At 38.9% G+C, this 25,517-nt stretch overlaps 2 protein-coding genes across 3 annotated transcripts in view; both read right to left on the bottom strand.

Annotated features, from left to right (window-relative positions):
• The window catches only part of LOC113520213 (glutamate receptor ionotropic, kainate 2), a 66,213-nt gene that overhangs the window by 5,368 nt on the left and 35,328 nt on the right, over positions 1–25,517 (bottom strand). Inside the window, exons 1-16 of one of the 2 annotated variants that reach the window (XM_052901278.1) lie at positions 19,464–19,642; positions 17,613–17,744; positions 15,536–15,667; positions 14,400–14,566; positions 14,235–14,288; positions 12,482–12,643; positions 11,237–11,380; positions 10,488–10,700; positions 8,772–8,975; positions 7,268–7,372; positions 5,931–6,067; positions 4,064–4,187; positions 2,412–2,609; positions 1,914–2,114; positions 1,068–1,251; positions 485–612 (exon numbers count right to left, since the gene is read on the bottom strand). In XM_052901278.1, coding sequence (XP_052757238.1) covers positions 485–612; positions 1,068–1,251; positions 1,914–2,114; positions 2,412–2,609; positions 4,064–4,187; positions 5,931–6,067; positions 7,268–7,372; positions 8,772–8,975; positions 10,488–10,700; positions 11,237–11,380; positions 12,482–12,643; positions 14,235–14,288; positions 14,400–14,566; positions 15,536–15,667; positions 17,613–17,667 — 2,208 coding nt within the window. In that variant the 5' untranslated portion in view covers positions 17,668–17,744; positions 19,464–19,642. Of the gene's footprint in view, positions 1–484; positions 613–1,067; positions 1,252–1,913; positions 2,115–2,411; positions 2,610–4,063; positions 4,188–5,930; positions 6,068–7,267; positions 7,373–8,771; positions 8,976–10,487; positions 10,701–11,236; positions 11,381–12,481; positions 12,644–14,234; positions 14,289–14,399; positions 14,567–15,535; positions 15,668–17,612; positions 17,745–19,463; positions 19,643–25,517 lie in introns of those variants that run through there. The other variant, XM_052901277.1, reaches the window with a different exon arrangement.
• On the bottom strand, positions 20,522–22,064 carry LOC128202124 (uncharacterized). The gene is made up of 2 exons (XM_052901279.1): positions 21,199–22,064; positions 20,522–21,089 (listed from the first exon to the last, which is right to left on the bottom strand). The coding sequence occupies exons 1-2, from the start codon at positions 21,257–21,259 to the stop codon at positions 20,743–20,745; spliced, it is 408 nt and encodes a 135-aa protein (XP_052757239.1). The 5' UTR covers positions 21,260–22,064; the 3' UTR covers positions 20,522–20,742.

A 25,517-nucleotide genomic window follows, 5' to 3' on the forward strand; every position in this document is an offset into this window, starting at 1 on the left:
CCGAGAGATCCCTTTTGAAATTGACCTCGACACTGACACGAGACCCAATGAAGGGTAACTCCATCTTGGGGCGTGAAGGGTATATGCAACACGCCCCCACACGGTCCTCATTCCCCCCTGATGAGCTTCAGACGGCCCTAATAAGTAACAGTCCTAAGCCAACTGCATCCTGCGTACTGTGTTTGCAATTCAGTTTAAATGGTGGGATGTGGCAGTGAAAGTACAAATTACAGAGACGTAGCACCATAATCCTGGGTGCAACATGTGAGAAGTTACGTGTATCACAGTGTATCCTGTAAAGTCTACGATGCTGTGCGTCCATAGTTGAGGATATTATGTGTCCATCACAGTATATTCTGTGAAATCCACGAGGATCATGTTTACAGGTGACGATCACCACTTTTCGTCGGCTGTCAACTAATTTGTCGTTTAAATCGCTTAAGAATCCTTTAACTCTAGAAAAGTAAGTTTAAGAGGTCAGTACCTGCCCCATCTCGCTACAGAGCGACTGCCGCCCTTGGGACGCGTTCTTCTTGGTGTTCCAGCAGAACTCCAGTATGGCCACCATTATGGCTAACGCTAAACCGCATAACAGCGTCACGAACACACCGCCTGGTCAGAACAAAGATGGCATAACATTATTATAATAAAAAACATTTTAAACATCTTTTAAAAAAATAATGAAATTCAGTAGAAATTAATGGGATTTAATGTAATTTTATATAATGGAATGACTTAGGATCTAATAGGATCGAATGTAATCAAATAAGATCTAGAGAGATCGAATGAGATCAAATGAACTATAATGGGATCGTTAGAGTTCAAGCGAGATCGAATAGGATCGAATATGATCGCACGGGATCGAATGGATTCGAATTAAATCGAATTGAACAGATAGGAATCATATGAAATCAAACAGAAGCTAATGAAATCGCATAGAAATACACTACCCATTACAAAGGCAACAATATAATTAATGTTAATAGACGACGGTTAGTGCTTTCCATCAGGCAGGCCGTTAGTTTATTTGCAATTATAAATAGTACAATTAAAAATATATATCTTACCAATATTCTGCACCCCTAACGGGTTCGCCTTACTGTCCTTCCCGTCTCTGTTGCACACATCCCCTGTATTCTTCCACCATTTGTCATACAAAATCTGTATGACACCTTTCTCTTGGAGCTCCAGGATGGCCAGGGATATTTTATCCCTCCATGGACTACCTTTCCAGGTCGCTATGCCGTAACCCTGGAATAAAACAGAATAGTTGAACACTAATGTAAAATCACCAGAGAAACAATCGGTCAAGACGTGAGGAGGAGTGTTTTTTATGCGTGAAAATGGCATGGTTACCCCGCCTGCGCTATCGGTATACACTAGCGGGGTACCAGTGAGCGGTGATAGGTGAGGATGAAAAGGCAGGTCAGTTAGCCCATTGTGACGAATTCAATGATAAATTGGTCACGATAGTTTCCAGGGCAAACCGCGTGGAGGTCGACCTGATTGGGTATATTAATAGCAATAGGGACTAAACTCCTCATTACTAACAATCTCTTTCCCCCTGAGGAAGAGGGTTTGCTAGTAATAGATTTTAGTTGTCTTATCGATGTAGTAATTCCGTGTATCTTCATCATATTTTTTATACCACTGAAATGGCAAACAAGCATACGGCCCACCTGATAGTAAGCGGTTACCGTAGACTATGAACGCCTGCAATACCAGGGATATTACTCGCGTGAATTGTATCATTCTTTTCCCTAGGAACCATTCTAATTAGACTTTTTTCCTATTACTGGTGGATTTGGCACCATTGCATTGTCATTGCCTAAAATATCAGTATATGATTTGTCACCATATAGTGCCTTGAAGAAACAAAAAACCATCCTCAATGCATAATACCCAGTCAGTACCTTTGAGTCTAACAGTCCTCCAATCTGCGTCAAGTTGCAGTCCCTCTGGACTCTGTGGTCCAGCATCGTGGACTCCATGAGGAAGGCGTAGTTCCCCATCAGGACTCTCTTCACACCGTCCTCGTAGGAGGAAACCAACGCCGGCGGGGAGGCAGTCGACATGTGCTGCCACATTTTCTGGTAGATGTCTATATTCGAATCCTGGGAGAGACAATGTTTATATTAAATATCTGTATGGTAACAGATCGCCGTGTGTGTCCCGGCACAGAATGGGCTACCCTTTCCTTTCCCGTGGGTGTCTTAAGAGCCGACTAAGGGAGGACGAGAGATTGGCAGCAGCGTCCCTCTTAAAACATCTCTAAAAGCCTAACTGCGGTTACCAACCCACCTGCCAAGCGTGACGACTACTGGCAAAACGCCCCTTTTGGGGAAGACTTATGTTCAGTGGACAGTTAACGACTGGAATGACGATATCCTTAAGATAAAATAAAGACTTACCCTAAAAAAAGTCATGGTGGAACCACCATTCAGCGTGCCATACTGCACGCTGGTCTGGGCAGCAAGGTCGGCGGCGCTCTGTATCGGCAGGACGGTTCGCTCCACGGTGAGGAAGGCGGCCAAATTAGCCGTGTACGAGGACAGAATGATCAGGGTAAAGAACCACCATATACCCCCCACTATCCTTGTTGAGGTAGCCTGAAAGAAATATTGAGAGCGTCAATGGGTGTTAATTAACTAGTAAAGCAATTTTCATACGTAGGGGGGGAAAAGAAATGATTGCGGGCTACCAATCCCATTGCTCTGCACATAACATCACCATCATTATCACAACCCATCAATGGGAAAAAGGGATTAGTAGTAATGTGGTTTTACAACCCCATTTCGGGGGGAGGGGATTGTTAGTAATGCCAGCTACCAGTTCCATTTCTAGCAATATACCCTGTCAGATCGATCTCCACGTGATCTCCCTTGGAAACCATCGTGATGAATTCCAGATGTATTCATAACGATAGGCTAGCTAACATGCTTTTTCATTATTAACCTATCATCCCTCGCTGGTGCCCCGCCAGTGTATACCGTTAGCGCAGGCGGGGTTACCATTCCAATATAAGCCATTAAAAAAATTATAATGTTATTATCCATCTCTTGTAAATCTTAAATCATGCAATGCTAAAGTTTAAAAGTTAACAGTAGAGCAAAATGTTTACAAATGTATGGTGCTTATATGTTTCTGTGACAGGTAGATTGCCTCTCTATTAATTTTTCCTGTAGGACCACGCAGAATGGTCTTGAATTCACTTTTCCTACAAGGTCACGTGAGTTGAGTCCAAATTCTTTTTTTTTATACAACTTAGAATGGCAAGCAACCTGACGGCCCACCTGATGGAAAGTGGTAACCGTCGCCTATAGACATGAGCAGTACCATGGACATAACAGAGTATACTGTTTCGCCCATGATACCCCCATGCGTTGCCATTTCTGAGGACTCAGTTGTTATTCCTCTGTACCCAGTAAATTCACGCCATATCGCACCCTTCAAACCGAAACACAGCCATGCAAACACAACTGCTTTACAGTTGAAACACAAATAGGACAGAGGTACCAAAGCAATCGACTTCACGGTAGAAACACGAATGGGATGATCACAAATTTGTAATCCCTTTAGGACCATATGAGTTGATCTTTAATTCGTAATCCCTATTAAACCACGACAGTTGATCCTGAACTCATTGTACTCTTCAGGACCACGACAGTTGAGACTGAATTAATTTACCCTTCAGCATCACGAAAGTTAATCCTGAATTCGTGATACTTCCATGAACATGATAATTTATTCTGAATTCATGATCCCTTCAGGGCTACGACAGTTAATCCTGACTTCATGTACCCTTTCTGGATCGCGACAATTAATCCTGAATTTGTGATCCCTATAAAACCACGACAGTTGAGCCTGAATTCGTAATCCCTTCAGGACGAGGTCAGTTGATCCTGAATCCATGATCTCTTCAGGACCACGACAGATGATCCTGAATTCATAATCCGTTTAGGACCAGGATCACATAAATTGATCTTTTTATAATCCCTTTAGAATGTTAATACACGTTATTGTTTATATTGTTAAAATTTTACAAAAATATGCAGCAAGTCACCTTAGGATTAAGACCGGAGCCCTGTCTCAGGAAAGTGCCGGTTATGAACCAGAATGAGTTGCATACACTGAACTGATTCGTGAGCAACTTCGTCTCGTGCCCACACACGTGTGTACTGCTCGACCTGAAAAGCATATTTATATATAATAAAAATTTATTACCTCTTTCAAGAAAAGGCTGAAATTACATTTTCTTTCCCTTGCGTTATATTTTTTTTTTATTTTCTAACTTTTTTTATACAACTTAGAATAGCAAACAAGCTGACGGCCCACCTGATGGAAAGTGGTAACCGTCGCCTATAGACATGAGCAGTACCATGGACATAACAGAGGATACTGTTTCGCCCGTAATACCCTCCCACCCCATGCGTTGCCATTCCTGAGGACTCAGGTGTTATTCCTCTATACCTAATAAATTCACGCCATATCCCAACCTTCATACTGAAACACAGCCATGCAAACACAACTGCTTTACAGTTGAAACACAAATAGGACAGAGGTACCCAAGCAATCGACTTTTGTACAAAGTCTTCCTCCGGTCTGAACTGAGCTGTCAAATCTTAAAATAATTAAACTAAATTTCTAATGTAGATAGTATATTCATTTATTTTAACATTTATTATATAAGTAGGTACGTATTATATTTATTTATAGTATATGTATTTATGTAATATTTTATTATATATTTAATTTAACTAGACTTGTTAATTGCCAAGTGCAAAATTGGAGAACTGTTAATCCAATTTATATATTTTTATTTATTTATTTATCATTTTTTGTACACACATATGAAGTACAAATGGCGGTCTTATCGTTATATGACTCGGATTATACGTTTGTTTGTTTTTAATAGATGAAAGTGGAATGGTATCCCCGCCTGTGGTATTGGTATACACCGACGAGGCACCAGTTGAAGATGATAGGTGAGAATGAATGCAGGTCAGTTGGCTCACGATGATGAATTCGACAAGAATTAACCATGATGGTTTCCAGGGGGAACCGCGTGGAGGTCGACCTGGGAGGGTCAGTTGCCAGCAACGGGGCTATTAGACCTCATTACTAACAATCCCTTTTCCCCCACGTTCGTTTGTTACCCCTTAGCACCTCAACGGCTTAACCAATTATTATGAAATTTGGTAGTAGTATATGGGATGGAGAAGGTATAGGCTACTTTTCATACAGAGTCAGTAAACATATATCGGTGGTATAGAAGAAGTTATTGATAAAAGCTAGTCTAGATCAGCGATTCGTAAACTGGGTTCCACATAACCTAGGAGTACCGGGGGGAAAAGGGATTGTTAACAATGGAGTTTGACAGCCCCATTGCTAGCAATATGCTTTATTAGGTCGACCTCCACGTGCTTTCCCCTGGAAACCATCGTGAACAATTCTTGTTGACTTCGTCACGTTTGGCTAACTGACCTGCTTCATCCTCACCTATCATCCTTCACTGGTGCCCCGCCGGTGTATACCGATAGCGTGGGTGGGGTTACCATTCCATTATCATCCATTAAAAAAGAAAAGCTAGGGGTACCGTAAAAAAGTCACCAGAGTTCCCCGAGATTATTTATAGGGCGAAACAATTTCATTCTTCACATTAGAAGTTAAAGGAAACTCTATAAAGTGTTATACTTTTAAAATATTTCTAATAAAAGCTTTTTTTATTTTATTTTAATTACAGTGTATATACAGTGTTAATTTGTACTCGTTTGATATGGGGTTCTATAAAATGAAATACATCGTAACGGATCCTTAGACTATTTCTAAAGTGAAAGAAGTGTCGTCCTCCTCTCTCGTACTTGCTGTGCCCAACACGGTCCATAATTGAAATGTTATCTACTAATTATATTATGGAATGCAGTACTTACCATTCATAAGGTGAGAACCTGGCCATAACGAATAATGTAAATGACACCAAGACATAAGCGGCCAGCACGTACAGCCATATTTCTATGGCCAACGGATTGAGGAAACTGAACAGCCTGGTCGGCTGAGATGTTGGCACCTGGAGACCAAGTACATTATACACTGGTTGGGCGCACTCCAAAAGGATATCACTTCTATAGATCCCCTAGTGTTTTTTATATCATTTTTTTTACTATGATCACCCATAATACCAACGGCATTGCAGGTGTGCTGCCGGCCTTTTAAAAAGGAGTATACTCTTTTCTTGAAAGTTACGATGTCGTATCGGTTCGGAAATACTGCTGCTGGAAGTTTATTCCAAAGAGTGGTTGTGCGTGGAAGAAAGTGCCTTGATAAAGGCATGCTGGAGGACCACTACTCATCCAAATGATTGATCCAATGATCCAAAACACAGGGGGCAAACGAGCATGCGGCTCACCTGATGGTAAGTGACTACCGCCGCCCATGGACACCCACAACACCAGCGGCATTGCAGGTGTGCTGCCGGCCTTTTAAAAGGGAATATGCTCTTTTCTTGAAGGTTACGTTGTCGTATCGGTTCGGAAATAATCTGCTGCTAGAAGTTGATTCCAAAGAGTGGTTGTGCGTGGAAGAAAGTGTCTTGAAAAAGGCATGCTGGAGGACCACTACTCATCCAAATGGTTGGGATAAAACTTTAGTTTGTGGCGAGTTGTACGGTAGGGAAAGTCAGCAGCAGGTATCAATCCGAACAATTCCTCAGAGCACTGCCCATGATAAATTCGGTAGAAGATGCACAGAGATGCAACATCTCTACGCAGTTTCAGTGGGTCGAGCCGGACAGTAAGATGCTATTTACATATTAAATTATAGCTATTAGATATTAATATTTTTTATACAACTTAGAATGGCAAACAAGCTGACGGCCCACCTGATGGAAAGTGGTAACCGTCGCCTATAGACATGAGCAGTACCGTGGACATAACAGAGTATACTGTTTCGCCCATGATACCCCCATGCGTTGTCATTCCTGAGGACTCAGGTGTTATTCCTCTGTACCTAGTAAATTCACTGCCATATCCCACCCTTCAAACCGAAATACAGCCATGCAAACACAACTGCTTGACGGTAGAAACAAGAAATGGAACAGAGGTATCCAAGCAAACGACTTTTGTACAAAGTTTATCTCTGGTAGAGTGTGTAAAGTGTATGTATGTATGTGTTGTGAATTATTGAAATGAATTTTCATTCATTCATTCAATCACTCACTCACACATTCATTCATGTAAATGTAGTGTGATATTATTTGAATGCATTTTACCTTGAACAATATCCCAATACCGAGATTCATGAAAGGCTTCGTGAAGTCTATGACCGCTTCTCTAGCATAGTTTATGGTCATCGATGCGACCGCTATGTCCGCTTTCTGTAAAGATAAATTGATACAGAAATTCATACTAAACTAGATTTTCACTTCCTACTTCGGTTTCGTGGATTTCAGAAATAGGAAAACCAATGGAATTTACCACTTCTAGGTTTTTTTTATACAACTTAGAATGGCAAACAAGCTGACGACCCACCTGATGGAAAGTGGTAATCGTCGCCTATAGACATGAGCAGTACCGTGGACATAACAGAGTGTACTGTTTCGCCCATGATACCCCCCATGCGTTGGCATTCCTAAGGACTCATGTATTATTCCTCCGTACCCTGTAAATTCACGCCATATCCCATCCTTCAAACTGAAACACAGCCGTGCAAACACAACTGCTTCACGGTAGAAACACGAATAGAACAGAGGTACCCAAGCAATCGATTTTTGTACATAGTCTCCCTCTGGTTAGGTTAGGTCGAGTGAAACATACGCCAGTTTTGAAGTTAGACCTTCAGGAATGCAACTGTTGAAACTAGGGACAGAGGGGATTGTTAGTAATGGGAAGATTAGTCCCCATTGCTATCAATATACTCTATCAAGTCAATCTCCACGCGGTTCCCCCTGGAAACTATCTTGACTAATTTATCGTTGAATTCGTCACGATGGGCTAACTGACCTGCCTTTTCATCCTCACCTATCACCTCTCACTGGTACCCCGCCAGTGTATACCGATAACGCAGGCGGGGTTACCATGCCATTTTCATCCGTTAAAAAAACTGTGGGAACTATTTCCATATAAAGACATACAAAAAAACTGTATATATAATAATTCATCAATGAATTCACACGCTTGAACCTAAATGGTCACGTACAGTGCGGTTTCTAAGGAGTTTCTTCCAACGAACACTCAGGCTGTGGAATGAGCTCCCTGTCGAGGTTTTCCCTACAGACTACAGTATGGGGTTCTTCAAAAAGGCTATATAAAGGCAATATTATCGCTAAGAGCGATCTCTTGCAGACAACCTTTGGATGGAGAGGAGTAATTATAAACAGTTTGATCGGAGGCGCGATGAGAATTCTATTATTTCTTAATACAGAGATGTGATACATGTAATGATGTAAATATATATCCTTACTTATTATATGTTATTAACTTATTATAGATACAAACAACCGTGAAGCAGTTGTGTTTGCATGGCTGTGTTACGGTTTAAAGGGTGGGATATGGCGTGAATTTACTGGGTACAGAGGAATAACACCTGAGTCCTCAGGAATGGCAACGCATGGGGGGTATCATGGGCGAAACAGTATACTCTGTTATGTCTATGGTACTGCTCATGTCTATAGGCGACGGTTACCACTTTCCATCAGCTGGGCCGTCAGCTTGTTGGCCATTCTAAGTTGTATAAAAAAAAACAATTACAAGAACATTATGTTGACAGGAACTTACCCTATCTACTAATTCCCTGACGATTCCATTCCATTGACCAGTATCAGGGTCTCTGGCTCCGTACATGTTGTCGGGGACCAGACGCAGTTTGTAGTGGAAGCCGGCCCTCGCCGCCACCCTGGCCAGCAGATCTATACAGAACCCTTCGAAACGAGCATTGCCCTGCAGGTTCCAACCTTCCTTCACCATGACGTAAGGTTTCTCCTAGAAATCATGAATAATTCATGTAGCAGCTGAGTTATTTAATGCTATAATAAGTAGTCTACAAAAAAACTCTAACTTTAATAGTAAAGTCAGTTATTTTAAACTAAACTAGGAAACAGAGGGGAAAGGGATTGTTAGCAATGGAGGTTGACAGCCCCATTGCTAGCAATATGCCCTATCAAGTCGACCTCCACGTGGTTCCCCCTGGAAACCATCGCGAGCAATTCTTGTTGAATTCGTCACGATGGGCTAACTGATCTGTTTCATCCTCATCTATCATCCTTCACTAGTGCCCCGCCGGTGTATACCGATAGCGCGGGTGGGGTTACCATACCATTATCACCCATTAAAACAACTAGGAAACAGATTTTGAAAAAATTTCAATGGAATAAATCTATAAATACATCAATCATGTCAGCCCTTAACTGTCCACTGCTGAACGTAAAGCCTCTCCCTTGGGGAGTTTTGCCAGTAGTTGCCACACTTGGCAGGCGGGCTGGCAACAGCAGTTAGGCTTTTAAAGATGTTTTAAGAGGGACGCTGCCGCCCATCCCTCGCCGTCCCTTATTCGCCTCTTACGACACCCACGGGAAATTAAGGGGGTGGCCTATTCTATGCCGAGGCCATATATAGTTTCAGATAAAAAAAAGAATTTTCCAAATCGTTTTATCAAAATCGTTTTCTAAGGTTGTTACCTTAGAACTTTGTTATTACAAAAAAATGGAACCGAGAACCTTATTTTTTGAAGTCGGTTAAAAATGGTAACCCCGCCCGCGCTATCGGTGTACACTGGCGGGGTACCAGTGAGGGATGATACGAATAGGTGTGGATGGAAAGGCAGGTCAGTTAGCAATCTTCGAGTGTTGGCAGTCGCACACATACTAATGGTAGCGGAATTAAACAAAATAATTCTAAATAAATAACCAATGACGTGGACTTCCACATGATAACACACCTACTCTAGTAAAACATATATCGTCACAGTCGTAGAATACTGATGGATCTGACGAAGATTACATATAAAGATCCGTCAGTATTCTACGACTATGACGATATTTCCTATATACAACATGTAACTTTTGAGGATCTTCACCAGAGGGAGACTTTGTACAAAAATCGTTTGCTTGAGCACCTCTGTCCCATTCGTGTTTCAACAGTGAAACAGTTGTGTTTTCATGACTGTGTTTCGGTTTGAAGGGTGAGATATGGCAGTGAATTTACAGGGTACAGAGGAATAACACCTGAGTCCTCAGGAATGGCAACGCATGGGGGGTATCATGGGCGAAACAGTATACTCTGTTATGTCCATGGTACTGTTCCTGTTTATAGGCGACGGTTACCACTTTCCATCAGGTGGGCCGTCAGCTTGTTTGCCATTCTAAGATACATAATAAAAACCTATTAATGCTTACTGTAGCCCCGTCAGCGTAAACCAATAACCAAAGCAGGATTTTCATTCCAAATTCATGAATTAAAAAAATACATACTTCATTCTCACAGTTTGCAACATACCTCTACTGTAACAACTGTAAGAGTGACATTAGGTGGTGGATCTCTTCTGTACGCGGCTGGATCAGTCACCTCCAGACCCTCAGTCGGTGTCCAGTGTCCGGAGAGTACCACTGCCCCTTCCTCGCCGCCTGACAACCTCATCAGTTGTAGAGTGAAGTTGGTTCGACTACCGTTCTTGAACTCGATTGGTCCTGTGAGGCCATGGGCTTTCACCTTAAAAATACCATATACTTTATTATACTTGCAATTTGCTGACCTCCGTAGCGCAGTGGTAAGCATGTCGCTTCACGTAATGAGGTCTCGGAGTAGAATTCTGATCAGGCCAATTTCGAGAATGAAGTTATCTGAATTGGCTTGGGTTTAGATGTTCTGGATTGAGCTGTTGGATGCCTCGTTTCTTGAACAAGGATCCAAGTTTGAGGACCGGCCAATTGATGTAGTTATTGGCACTTAATTTTTATTATATTAATATAATCTTTATTATTACAGGCTACAATGGCCCTATTTGTTAGTAACATAATCTTAGACTAAGACATAATTTCGAATGAAAGAAACAATAAACAAACTTGGTCACAGCTGAAGCGTCCCATTTGAGATACGACAACAGAGACCAATGTAAGGACAGTCCAACCTGCTTGCAATCATATTCAGGATACTGTTGGCGGTGTCTCGTACCCTACGCACCAGTGACAAGCATCTTACGTATTGTGGCATAAAAGCAATCTACGATTATAGTCATGGAAACTTACAGAATATATGCTATCCAATAATGCCTTCCCGTGACTCCATGGCGTTTCCTTGTCACAGGACACGTTGGCAGACTGCAAACCGTCGGTGGACGCTAAAGCCATGGCCAGAACTTGTACAGCATCATACAGCAATGCCGGTTCAGTCTGAAAATTTTAAATACGAATTGTTGGTACAATTTTTTTTTACAACACAAGGAACAAACGAGCATGCGGCTCTTCTGGTGGTAAGTGACTACCGCCGCCCATGATCACCCACAACACCAGCGACATAGCAGTTGTGCTGCCGGCCTTTTAAATTTTTTGTACACGAGTGTTACAGATTTTGAAGTTACAATTTGTAAACCTACATTTACTTATAACAAATCATCATATATTTCAGAAAATCAGGTTTATACAAAGATACCAAACAAATATACAGCCAGTCTGATGATAAACGGTGACCATAGCCTGAAACACAAGGGGCGTGACGAGCACCTTGCTGATCCTAATACCTTAATAATACGCCCTTTTTTAAAAACCTCATACTGTAGTCTTCAAGAAAATCCTCTGTACTGTAAAATTATGGAAGCCTCGGTGACTGTATTGAATTCCCTGCTGAGATTTCACGAAAGGAACCTCTAAGACTTTTTTTTATACAACTTAGAATGGCAAACAAGCTGACGGTCCACCTGATGGAAAGTGGTAACCGTCGCCTATAGACATGAGCAGTACCATGTACATAACAGAGTATACTGTTTCGCCCATGATACCCCCATGCGTTGCCATTCCTGAGGACTCAGGTTATCACCTGAGTCCTCGCTTTCTCTGTACCCAGTAAATTCACGCCATATCCTTCGCCCTTCAAACCGAAACACAGCCATGCAAACACAACTGCTTCACGGTTGAAACACGGATAGGACAGAGGTACCGGTAATCGACTTTTGTACAAAGTCTCCCTCTGGTGAGAAGACTGCATTATATGCAACCATTTAGATTCTTAAATATCAGGATTGATTCCTTCTCAATGTCGAACGGCGTGGTACTAAAACTAGCTATGAGCATCATTAGAAATGTTCGGAAAAAGAGAACTAGAGGTTTAGTTGCCGAGGTTTTTCCTAAGACTACAATATGGGATACTTTAAAAAGGACGTGTTAAGATTTTAGGGGTCTTGGTTTTGCAGGCGTCCATAGTAACAGTGACCGTTTACAATCAGACAGCCATTATGCTTGTTTGCCAACTTCGTGTTATTAAGAAAAAAAAAAGACCTTAATCTGTCCACCGCTAAGTATCGACGCTCCAATGGGGTGGAACTTCTCCATGACTTGGAGTGCCTCTTTCACTTTATCAGATCCTCGGTCCACCAGCCTCCAGCCACTCATGTTCACTCGATTGTAGTAGAAATCCTCCAAGTCGAATAGTTCCATGTCCTGAAATAAAATGCTGTTGTTTAACCTTTTTATATACTAGTTTATTTTTTATTTTTTTATATGTACTACTTAGAATGGCAAACAAGCTGACGGTCCACCTGATGGAAAGTGATAACCGTCGCCTATACACATGAGCAGTACCGTGGACATAACAGAGTATACTGTTTCGCCCATGATACCCCCCATGCGTTGCCATTCCTGAAGACTCAGGTGTTATACTTCTATACCCAGTAAATTCACGCCATATCCCACCCTTCAAACCGAAACACAGCCATGCAAACACAACTGCTTCACAATTGAAACACAAATGGGACAGAGATACTCAAGCAATCGACTTTTGTACAAAGTCTCCCTCTGGTAAGTCAGTAGTGGTCGCCGTGTGGTCCCTACATAGAATAAACCACCCCTTCCGTTCCCGTGGGTATCGTGTGAGGCAACTATAAAGGAACTTAATGATCAAAGGATGGGCAAAAGTGTCTTTCTTAAAACATCACCAAAATCTAACTGCGGTTGCCAACCCACTTACTTAGCATGGCAACTACTGGCAATTCCTCCCCCCCCCCCTCCCTCAGAAGAAATCCCATATTCAGTACAGACAGCTACAGTTAACGGCCGATATGAATGAGTGGATGGTAAATTTATTGGTTTAGTTAAGTTTTATTAGCCCCGACTTCTGGAATGTCTGAGATAAAAATAACCTTTGTTCTTCCCCGTTCTCAATTACAATGAGAACTGTAATTCTCATTGCTAGAAACATTCCTTAACCAGTGAACGTCGCTGTGAACTACCGTGTTTCATTCCTGCTGAATTCGGGACGACGGGCCAATTTATTTGGCCTCTTTCTCACCTATCATCCGTCACCGGATTTCAATTTTATACGTTAAAGAATGTGCCTATAAATATTGACAGAAGACAAAATGATGTCAACTAATACCCTAGGAAGGGGGAAATGTTAGTAATGGAGACTGAGAATCCCATTGCTAGCAATATACCCAACCAGGTCGACCTCCTCGCACTTCTCCCTGGAAACTATCATGGTTAATTCCTGATGAATTAATCATGATGGGCTAACTGGCCTGTTTTCATTCTCATCTATCACCCTTCACTGGTGCTCCGCCAGCGTATGCCGTTAGCGCAGGCGGGGTTACCACACCATTTTCACCCAACAAAAAAAATACCCTAGGAATGAAAGAGAAAGAGATTGCTACTCATGTGGACAACCAGTTCCATTGCTAGCAATATACCCCTGTCAAGACAAACTCCACGTAGTTATTCCTGGAAACCATGAACTAACTAACCTGCCTTTTCGTTCTCATTTATCAATTATTCCCCACTAGTGCCCTGCCAGTATATACCGTTAGCGTAGGTGAGGTTCTCATTCCATTATCAATCCTACAATAATTTACCCTGGAAATGCAGGAGGATTGTGGTAAAGATGAGAATAATTTACCCTGTAAATGCAGGAGGATTGTGGTAAAGATGCCATGTGTACGGATACCTTCCCGTCTCTCGGATACAATTCTTTTTACCACTCTTTCGAAAAGTATGCGACCATTCGAGACCTGTTTGATTATAAAAAAAAAATACTTACAAACGATGTGAAGATGTAGTGGTAATTCTCGTTGTTCATTTGCAGCTGTAGAATCTGGAAAGATATAGTAATAATTTTTTTCTATAGTATGCTTTGCGACAGAATAAATATGTTGACATATATATAAAGTAACTCAAAATCAATAATGATGGTAAGGTTACATACAGCTCTGGCCAACTGGTGCATCTTCTTCGGGTCGGTGTCAACAATGATATACGCTATGTCCTGAGCCTTCAGCTGCGTTAGGGCTCGCCGGTAGTCGTGCGGCGAGCTGCACCGTACCGCATACATACTGCGGCCGTCTCGTGCTATATTTAGGATGTTGAGCTCCCCTGCAATTGTCACATTATCTTTTTTGTTTATTTATTTATTCATTAGTACACATACGTGTACATGGCGGACTTAATGCTAAAAGCATTCTCTCCCAGTCAACCGTAGGCAAGTGTCAGAATACTCGAATGCGGTACTACTAATTATTGATATACATACATACTAAAATTACATATATAAACGAATAAATATATATAAATAACAAATATACTTACACATATATAAAATATACTATATTATACATGAAATTGAGAATAATATAAAGTAATTACTGCTCGGATAAAGTAAAAAAGTGAGCGTGAACGTTTTTTTGAAGACGGTTCTATCTTCACTATCTAAAATCTATCTTCACGCCAATTTCCTGTAGGGAGTAGATTGAATCAATCTATACTACAGGTGAGACTGAAAACGTTTGCGGTACTTAACACGTTCCGGCATGCAGTCCCGGGTCCGGTAAAATGTGATGTAGCACATATTTATATCATACAAATGATAGCAGCTTCTAAAGACGTTTTGATCTCAGCTTTTCTAAATATTCTATTATAATATATAAAATTCTCGTGTCACGGTGTTTGTTACCAAACTCCTCCGAAACAGCTTTACCGACTTTAATAAAATTTTGTGCGCATATCGGGTAGGCCTGAGAATCGGCCAACATCTATTTTTCATACCCATCGATGATAAGGGTGACCCACCTCTAAATATTTTATTTTTATTTTTTTTGGCAATTGTTTTTATTTTTATTTTATGACTGAAAAATACATACAAATTCAAATTTTCACAAATATCTGTTTGTTGTTTCTGTAGTTTTGCTTTGTTGTTTTTTTTTTGTTTTATCGATATTTTTTGTTTTATCGATATTTTTTGTTGTATTGTTGTTTTTTGTTGTATCGTGGTTTTTGTTGTACTATTTTTTGTTGTATTGTTGTTCTTTCTGTTGTGTTGTTGGTCGACTTCATTAATGTACTTACCATAACCATAGTCCTCGTAGATGATCCCCATCCTCGTCCAGTTAAGGTAATTGGCGAGATCCAGGAATGCCTTGTCTATTAGGTCCCGAGGTGGAAACAGGTTGATCGTGAAGGAATCCGTCTGATTATGGGCTGAAACAATAAAGATATTTGAATAAACTTAAATGTAAGCAATTTTGAGTAATTTTTTTTTTACTGTAACGCCCATTCTAAAAAACTTCTGGACGGATTTGATTTAAATTTGTTACACGGGTAGGTTCGGTTTTTTTAATGGGTGATAATGGTAACCCCTCCCCCCTTTCCTGTGCTAACTGTATACACTGGCGGGGCACCAGTGAACGATGATAAATGATGATGAAAAAGTAAAGTAATAAGCATATCATGATGAATTCAGAACGATGGTTTCCAAAGGGGCTAGCGATAAGATCGATCTGATATTATATATATATATATATAGTCTGCTATCGGAGGATTCTTGGATACTTCGGTCATGTCGCTCGACGACAGTCCGACAATCTGGACAAACTAATGGTTGTAGGCAAGATAGAGGGAAGAAGACCACGCGGACGATCGCCTAATTTTTACGCAGTACGGGATTGTCAATTGCAGCTGCCCTGCGAGAGGCTGAAGACCGTGCACAATGGAATAACATCATAAGAGAGGCAACAGACACCTTTCAAGGACACGACCTTCAGATATATATATATATATATATATATATATATACCCTATACTGCTATAAATAGACTGCTAATCCTTATTACTAGCAATCCAAGAATTTAGTTAAGTGGTAAGTTTGCACTTTTTAAATAACCAATTCGAAATATTAAAATATTATGAATTTTTTTTATTACAAAACATACAATTGCATCTTTGTCATGCTTAATTATATACGGTGTTAATAAACCAACACACTTTAATATTTATAATAGTATTCTCTGAAGAAATAAAAGTTTCTTAAACAATTTAGAAGTCGCTGTCCAGAGCGCCGGCCGCATCGAAGCGGCATTCCCGAGATGCTGACAACTTCGGTTCATAAATAAAATATGTCAGGTCATAATAGATAGATAGATAGATAGATAATTTATTTGCATTACGTACAGCACACAAATTACAACATACATATACATACAAAACAAAGCGAGATAACATAAATGATAAAAAAAAAATACATAAAGCTAAATACAATTTTCGTTTGTGAGTGTGCCACAGCAATACAAAATGGCCAATACCATTAAGCTTCATCTTTATTTATTTACTAATTATTTATTTAGAATTATTTCGTTTAATTCCGCTACCGTTAGTATGCGTGCGACTGCCAACACTCGAAGACTGGCCGCCATTATTATTTTGGTTTACCCAATGGTCCGACTGGTAGAGAACACCGTCCGGTGTTAAGTCCGCCATATGTACATAGAATTTTACTGTGCATTAAAGTTTAAATAAATAAATAAATAAAATAAAAATATATATAGGACTTTTATTTGAGCAAGTTGTCATCTTCTTAATATGTTTATATGTCTGGTTAGCATACTTATTACTTGCATACTTTTCGTGAACAGTATTTATATATTTTTATGTATTTGTGTAGGCGTTTATGTCCATGTATGTATATGTGTATATGTATGTATATGTATTTGTATATGTGTTAGTATATATATAATGATATATAATGCGTAGGGATAATATTTATATTATTATATGTATCACATCTCCCATATTTAGAACTAATAGAATTTTTCATCGTGCCTCCCACCAAACTGTTTATAATTACTCCTCTCCATCCAAAGGTTGGCTGCAAGAGATCGCTCTCAGCGATAAGGTCGCCCATTGTTGTCTCACTGTGATCATTTCTTGTAATTGTTTGTATCTATAATAAGTTTACTGTTGTAATCTTATGGAGGAAACAATAGAGAGTATCTATCTATATATATATATTTTTTTTTTTTTAATTTATGCCTGTCTGTCGAATCAAAATTGAATAATGTAACTTTTTTTTTTAAATTGAATTATTCCGGCATCATATTGAATGCAGTCTTTACAGTTGTATTCTTGCAGATGTTTAAAATAAACTTACACGGGTAATGCTCAGGGGCGACCTTGAAGTGGGGAGTGTGGAGAGAGGTGCACATAGCGCTGAGCGTCGAGCCCAGCAGTGGACCTGCGCTACTGAAGATAGCGACAGCACCGGACTTGATCTGGAGGCAGGCTGTGGAAGAACAGGAAAATAAATTATGTTAATATACCATGGCACACCATTTCAGCCGTAAACTGCAAGCTTTCTCTATAAAAGGAAGTTTTACTAGTAGTTGCCACGTTTGGCGAGTGGGTTGGCAACCGCAGCTGGGCTTTCAATTGTTATTGATAGTAATATTTTAAGAAGGACGCTGCTGCCTATCCCTCGAACATTTAGTTACCTTAGTCGCCTCTTACGACACCCACGGGAAAGGAAGGGATTGCCCATTCTATGCCGGGACCGGACCACACGGTATAAGTATTCGGTATCACGGTAATGTATGGTTTACTCAAATGAATCATTCATTTACAAACGATGTCGCGATCCAAGCTAGTCTAAATTATTATAGAGACTTTGTACAAAAGTCGATTGCTTGGCCACCTCTGTGTCCCATTCGTGTTTCAACCGTGAAGTAGTTGTGTTTGCATGGTTGTGTTTCGGTTTGAAGGGTGAAGGATATGGCAGTGAATTTACAGGGTACAGAGGAATAACACCTGAGTCCTCAGGAATGGCAACGCATGGGGGGTATCATGGGCGAAACAGTATACTCTGTTATGTGCATGGTACTGCTCATGTCTATAGGCGACGGTTACCACTTACCATCAGGTGGGCCATCAGCTTGTTTGCCATTCTAAGTTGTATAAGAAAAATTGGGTATCATGAAGCAAATTTTTTTTTTTTTTAGATCAATTAAAAACTACAGTACCTGCGACCGACATAAGCTTTAATTAAAAGAAAAAACGTGCAAAGCCGAAGCGGATCGCTAGTGTCCTTATAAAGTATACAATTTCCAATGCTTTCATCTCGAAATTTCAGCCGTAATAAACCGTGGAGGGCCCTTCTTCCCGCCACTTCCGGTCGCCATTGCACCGCCATATTGCGTTTCCTGTACTCCGCCCAACGTCCGTTATTGACCTTGTTTCATAATTGTTGGACTCTCGTGTAATTATACACGCTCGGGACAAAAAACAAGTTTATTTTTCATCGTAAAATTTTTAAAACTTTACTATATACTCCGAGAAGTTAAATAAACATATATATATATATATATATATATATATATATATATATTTAGTAATATAATTTTCCAGAGGGAGACTTTGTACAAAAGTCGATTGCTTGGGTACCTCTGTCCTATTCGTGTTTCTACCGTGAAGCAGTTGTGTTTGCGTGGCTGTGTTTCGGTTTGAAGGGTGGGATATAGCAGTGAATTTACAGGCTACAGAGGAATAAAACCTGAGTACTCAGGAATGGCAACGCATGAGGAGGGGGGCAACATGAGCGAAACAGTATACTCTGTTATGTCCATGATATTGCTCATGTCTATAGGCGACGGTTACCACTTTCCATCAGGTGAGCCGTTAGCTTGTTTGCCATTTTAAGCTGCATTAAAAAAAGCCGACATTTTTAGATCGATGTAATATGTTTGTATCCATGTTAACCAAGGGTTTTGTTTCTGTTTTAAGAGGGACACTGCTGCCTATCCCTCGACCATAAGCTCCCTTAGTCGCCTCTTACGACGCCCACGGGAAAGGAAGGGGTGGCCTATTCTATGCCGGGACCACTCGGTTAATTTCTGTTTTATACTACTACATATTATATTACTACAATATTATTGCTATATATATATATATATATATATATATATATATAGTCAATTAAAATATTAATTAAAATAAAAAATATACCTACCGATCCACAGCTATCTCAAATAAATTTTCTATTTGTATATACAAATATATGGTCTATATAGACCAAATTCTATTTAATCAAATCGTAAGTAAATAATTCTGTATATTTAAATCAAATTTCTTTCAATAAGCACTCGTTTCGTTTGTCAAAAATAAAATGTCATATTTTTTCCGAACAATGCAATAATTTCGCGCCATGGCCGAAACATCGAAGTTTTGATTCCAAATTCGAATTTCAATCCTACCCCTAGATTGTTGTTGTTATTGTTTTTAAATTCGTCCAAATTGAACACGCAAAGAGCATGACATACACAGCCTAGTTATACGTACGTTTCTATTTATTCTTCATACATAGATAGACAATTTATTTCATTCGTATAATAATTTACATAAATCTTCTAAAGAATGGTATGCACTAAGTGTCAAATTTTAGCATTACATAATACATTTTTATGCAACTTGTGTTTTGTGTTTAGTAATTGTTCTTCATAGATTGATAAATAATCATTTCTTTAGTAGAATAATTTACACGCATAGATTAAGGATAGGATTTTCAATATACCTAGATGTTCTAATAAAATAAATAAACAAAATTTTTTTTTCAGTATTCTATTTACTTACGCACACAATGTATCTTGACGTATCTATATTTAATTATTTAATAAATAAAATGAGTTTATGCATTAAAAATATGCAAAAATTACAGAACAAAATAAATATAGAGGTTATAAAGATAACGCCCGTTTATGACGCAAAATTGTATATAAAAGTTGACTGGCTTTTCTCGAAGCATTTGTATGGAGACACTCTATCTACATAATCTAAGATATAAACAAATACTGTATAACTAATGTGTCAATATTGTGCTCGTGTTGTAACTGTAAGGCCTATTCTTTTTCTATTTTTTTTTTCTTTATCTATTTTTTTTTTCTCCATTAATTCACAATTTCTATTTACAATACTAGTACTTTTTTTATGGATGATATTGGAATGGTAACCCCACCTGCGCTAACGGTATACGCTGGCGGGGCACCAGTGAGTACAGATGGGCAAAGCACCGGGTTTAAACCCGGTGCTTTGGTAAAAACCCAATAAACACCCATAAACTCCCATAATCACCCAAAAAAATAGGTTTTTACGTATTTTTTTGAAAATATGTAAGTAATACCAATAAATTATTTTTATAAATTGTATTGATCAATTCTACAATATTAAATAAAACGTTAACTAATAATATTTCAGGAAATTTTAAAAATCTATATATAATAAAATGAAAGTAATTAATTTTCAGTGTTTTCATGTTGCAGTTGATCAACATGTTGGCCTTTTGCTTCCCGTAGATACTTTAAAATTTCTTCATAACACCTCGTTCGCACACATGGCCGTATATATTTAAATTCTTGAGCCACTAACAGTCCGAAATACTCATTTCTTTTATCCTCTTCTCCATAAATTAAGCATTTAGAACAGTTTGTTTCTTCTTTCAGTAAATTTTCTTTTACTTTATCCTCGTTTTTTTTCTTTGTTGCGACGACGCTGGGTAAATCATCTGGACACTGGGTCTCACTATCGCCAAATATATTTGGAGATCGGCTTCGGCTACGGCTTGGCAGACATTTTTTTCTTTCTACAATTTTAAATTAAATTTATTAGAATAAATGCTTCGAACACACGCGATCTAAGTACCTTTTGTGTTTATTATACCTTACCTACCTAGGTATAAAAAGAGTACTTACGTAGATTTTCTTTTATTAACTGTTTTATACGAAGATCTTGATCTCTCAAATTAGCATCCATTTTACTTCCAGTGATTATCAACTAAATTAATAATCCACAAAGTATTAAATAACGTTTTTATGAAATATTTAGCACAAAAACAATACCCTTTAAATATCGATCGTCAGTAACTGTGGCTGACTTACCTATATTCTAGCAAGCAGGACTGCCAGATGTGAAGGGGAAATCCCCAATAAATTGTTGCATGTGACTGATGATGTGAGCATGTTCGTTTCATAATAAAAATGTTGCCAGGTAACCAAAAAGTCGTATGTTTTTGTGCGAATTACGATCATAATCTTTACGATCGTACATTAAAAAATAGACAAATAATAGTATGAGTACGATTTAAATCGTATATCTGTCAACCCTGCTAGCAAGACAGCGACAAAATCACGTTGCATAACAATGTAGCCCAAGCTTATATCTTATGAAATATACGGAAGAGATACGGACTTAGAAAAAACAGAAATGTTGTTCTTTGTGGAAGTCATTGATGAAATTCTATGTATTTTAGCCCGCAAACTTTCTTCAAACAAAAACAGCGCCATCTAGTATCGAGTTCTGTAATTATCTCTTTGTTTATGGATTTGAAGTAAGACCGCCACGCATGCAATACATTATGACTGGGGATTCCCCTATTCGTCGACGCTGAATATGAGGCGACGACAATCACTGTCAAACGTGTTCACTATTACTCTGACTCTGGTAACGTGACTTCCTGGTAACGTGTTAGGTAGGAAAAGCAGTAAAAAAGTGCATATTAAGGGAGCAGATTTGAAATAATATTTATACTTAACAAGAAATAATTAAAGGTAAGTGGATTTTTGAATGATACAATTATATCATGATCACTTAACAATTTTAACTTAAAATTAGATGTATTATTACAAGCTTTTATTTAGCTTGCGTTATGTAAATAAAAGTATGTAGGTATGTTCGTATGTTGATGCAATTATCCTCAATCCTCAACCGACTGGGATAAAATTTTCCATACACGTTTATTTTGGATGATAGTGCATAGTTAGCTGAGAGTCGTCATTGGATAATAATGGTGGATAGCCTAAGATGTGTACTAGATATTTATTTTTAACATAATATGCGTAAGTACCTAATCGAATTAAAGAAGTTGCTGAGAAAAATACAGAACAATACGATAATAAACTAGCGTCTGCGTTTAATCCTCCGAGGAGATGTAATTTTACAAAGGTTTTTTGTATTTATTTTATTATTTTTTTAATAAATTTATTGTAAATAACAAGAAATAATCATTGTAAAAAAATAGGCACTCTATTGTTGAATTTTCGTCAGACCAACTAATCATCGTTCATTTTTTTAGGTTCAATGGGGAGACCTAAAGATTTACGCATATGGGAGCACTACCGTACTTTACCAAACAAGTCTGTTTCTTGCAAGCTTTGTAATAAGGTCTACAAATTCAGTAATGCTGCCAAAATGCTTCAACATCTTATCACTTGTCCAAAATCTCCAGAAACATTAAAAGACTCTATGAAACTTATAAAAGATAGCTCGTCCAAAACCAAAATGTCTGGACTGTCAGAAATAGAGACAAATGATTCTTTTATAAGCCCCTCGTCGTCTGCTAACACTACAATAAATGCTGAGTTTCAAGACACCGATGATCATATAAAAACAGAATTAGCGAGAGCTATATTTGTAACAGGGACGCCATTATCGATGGTGCAACATCCTTTATGGATACAATTTTTCGAAAAATTGCAACCAAAATTTAAAATACCTTCACGTAAAGCTTTAGCGACAAAATACTTAGATAAAATATATAGAGAAATGCGTTTTGAGTTAAATGAGGAACTAAATGCTTGTAGTTACTTACACCTTCAGTGCGATGGCTGGTCTAATTTAAGAAATGAAGGAATAATAAACTTTCTTATATCAAAACCTCAACCTGCATACGTTAAAAGTTTGAATACAGAAAGTAATCCTCACACTAGTGAATACCTTAGCCAAGAAGTTGAAAAAGTAATGAAAGTGTATGGAGCAAATAAGTTTCTTGTACTTATTATTCTGCATATCAATGATATGTTACAGATAAGTAATATTCATTGCTATGCAGACGACAGTACAGGAGATACATTATATACCGGTCATGCAAAGATCTCGCGGGCACATACCGATGAGTGCCGGAATAGACTTGTGTCTGAAATCGAAACTTCACTCCATCAAGTTTCGATCTGGGGTGAACAAAATCTTGTCCAATTTAACCCCAAAAAGACACAAGTCTGCGCGTTTACCGCAAAAAAGACGCCGTTTGTCGTATCTCCTCACTTTCAGGGCACTTCCCTTGATAAAAAGTCGAGTCTAGGAATTCTGGGCGTTGATATATCTTGCGACGTCCAGTTTTGCGGTCATCTGGAGGAGAAGGCTAAGATAGCTTCCAAAAAGTTAGGAGTACTCAATAGGGTGAGACGATATTTCATGCCAGAACACCGCCTGAAATTATATAAAGCCCAAGTCAGGCCGCATATGGAATACTGTTCTCACCTGTGGGCAGGAGCGCCACAGTACCAACTCCTTCCGTTAGACCGCATTCAAAGTCGGGCGGCTCGAATTATCGATAGTCAACGCCTTACTGTCCGACTCGACCCACTGAAACTGCGCAGAGATGTTGCATCTCTGTGCATCTTCTACCGAATTTATCATGGGGAGTGTTCTGAGGAATTGTTCGGATTGATACCTGCTGCTGATTTTCACCACCGTACAACCCGCCACAAACTAAAGTTTCATCCCAATCATCTGGACGAGTGGCGGTCTTCCACCGTGCGTTTTTCAAGGCACTTTCTTCCACGCACAACCATTCTTTGGAATCAACTTCCAGCAGCAGTATTTCCGAACCGATACGACAACATAACCTTCAAGAAAAGAGTATATTCCTTTTTAAAAGGCCGGCAGCACACCTGCAATGCCGCTGGTGTTGTGGGTGATCATGGGCGGCGGTAGTCACTTACCATCAGGTGAGCCGCATGCTCGTTTGCCCCCTGTGTTGTAAAAAAAAAAAAAAAAAAAAAAAAAAAAAAATTATTGGCGATAACGCTAGAAATATACAAAAGGCATTCGAATTAACAAAACTCAAATATCCACATGTTGTTCCTCTCGGTTGCTGTGCACATATCCTTAACTTGTTGTGCCAAGATATTGTAAAGATACAAGAAGTAACTGTGTTTATTATGCAAGCCATAAATATAATAAAAACTGTTAAAAGGAGTCAACGATTAAGTTCCTTGTTGATAAAATCAAGGCAGGGTGAAGATTCTACACAAACACTAAAATTGCTTTGTGCTACAAGATGGGGAAGTCATGTTACTTCGTTAAAAAGTTTGAAAGCAAATAAGATAGCTTTGCAAATATTAACAGTTAGAGAAGATGTGGTAATTTCAAGAGATATTAAAGATTTAATTCTAAGTGATGATTTCTGGACGAAGACAGGGGAATGTATAAGTATTTTGGAACCAGTCACTGAAAGCATATTTTACTTAGAGAGCGACCAGAATCGTTTGCATCGCACATACATTACATTTAGAGATGTACAAGCTAAGATACGTTTTGCATTAAATGAGATTTCGACATTGAGCGAAGAAAGCAAACAGCAGATTCTAACATCAGTATCTTCAAGATGCAATATGGCAATGAGGCCAATACATTTTGCAGCATATATTCTAGACCCCAGGACTCTAGGAGTCGAACTTACTCAAGAGGAAGAACTTAAGGGTATGGAGTTTATCTACAATTTAAGCCAACACTTAAGTTTGTCAAATGTAATGGCAGATTTGGCGTGTTATAAAGCTAAAGAAAACTTTTGGGCCAGAGGATTTGTATGGAGCTCATTAGATAGCATTGAGCCCCTAATATGGTGGAAAGGTATTTGTGGTTCCACTGAGTTAAGCAAAGTAGCGATTCGTATTCTATCAGCTCCCTGTACTTCGGCAGCCACTGAGCGTTCCTTTAGTATCCAAGGCTACATACATAATAACAAAAGAAATCGACTTACAACTGAAAGAACTGAAAAAATTTCATTCATTTGTTATAACTGGAATCTTAAACATAAAGCTGAATGCGAGGACATTCAGTTTAATGAAGAAAATACCTTAGAAGCTTTCATTGAGCAAGTAAATGAACATAACAGTTTAGACGAAATAGAGCCTATCGAACCTATACAATTCATCGCTTGTAATAACTCTGAATCTGACAGTGATTGACTGTAGTTTTACATTTTACTTTCATCTCTTTCTTAATAAACTCA

This window comes from Galleria mellonella, unplaced genomic scaffold (genome assembly GCF_026898425.1).
Source record: "Galleria mellonella isolate WM207_F2 unplaced genomic scaffold, CSIRO_AGI_GalMel_v1 utg778, whole genome shotgun sequence".
Taxonomy (NCBI): Eukaryota; Metazoa; Arthropoda; class Insecta; order Lepidoptera; family Pyralidae; genus Galleria; species Galleria mellonella.

What these genes read in the sequence shown, in the direction of transcription:
- LOC128202124 (XM_052901279.1), bottom strand. Translation starts at nt 21,259, where the DNA reads ATGGATGCTAATTTGAGAGATCAAGATCTTCGTATAAAACAGTTAATA. An exon ending in GTTAATAAAAGAAAATCTAC is followed by an intron (nt 21,090 to 21,198) that starts GTAAGTACTCTT and finishes TTAAAATTGTAG; the next exon opens with AAAGAAAAAAATGTCTGCCA.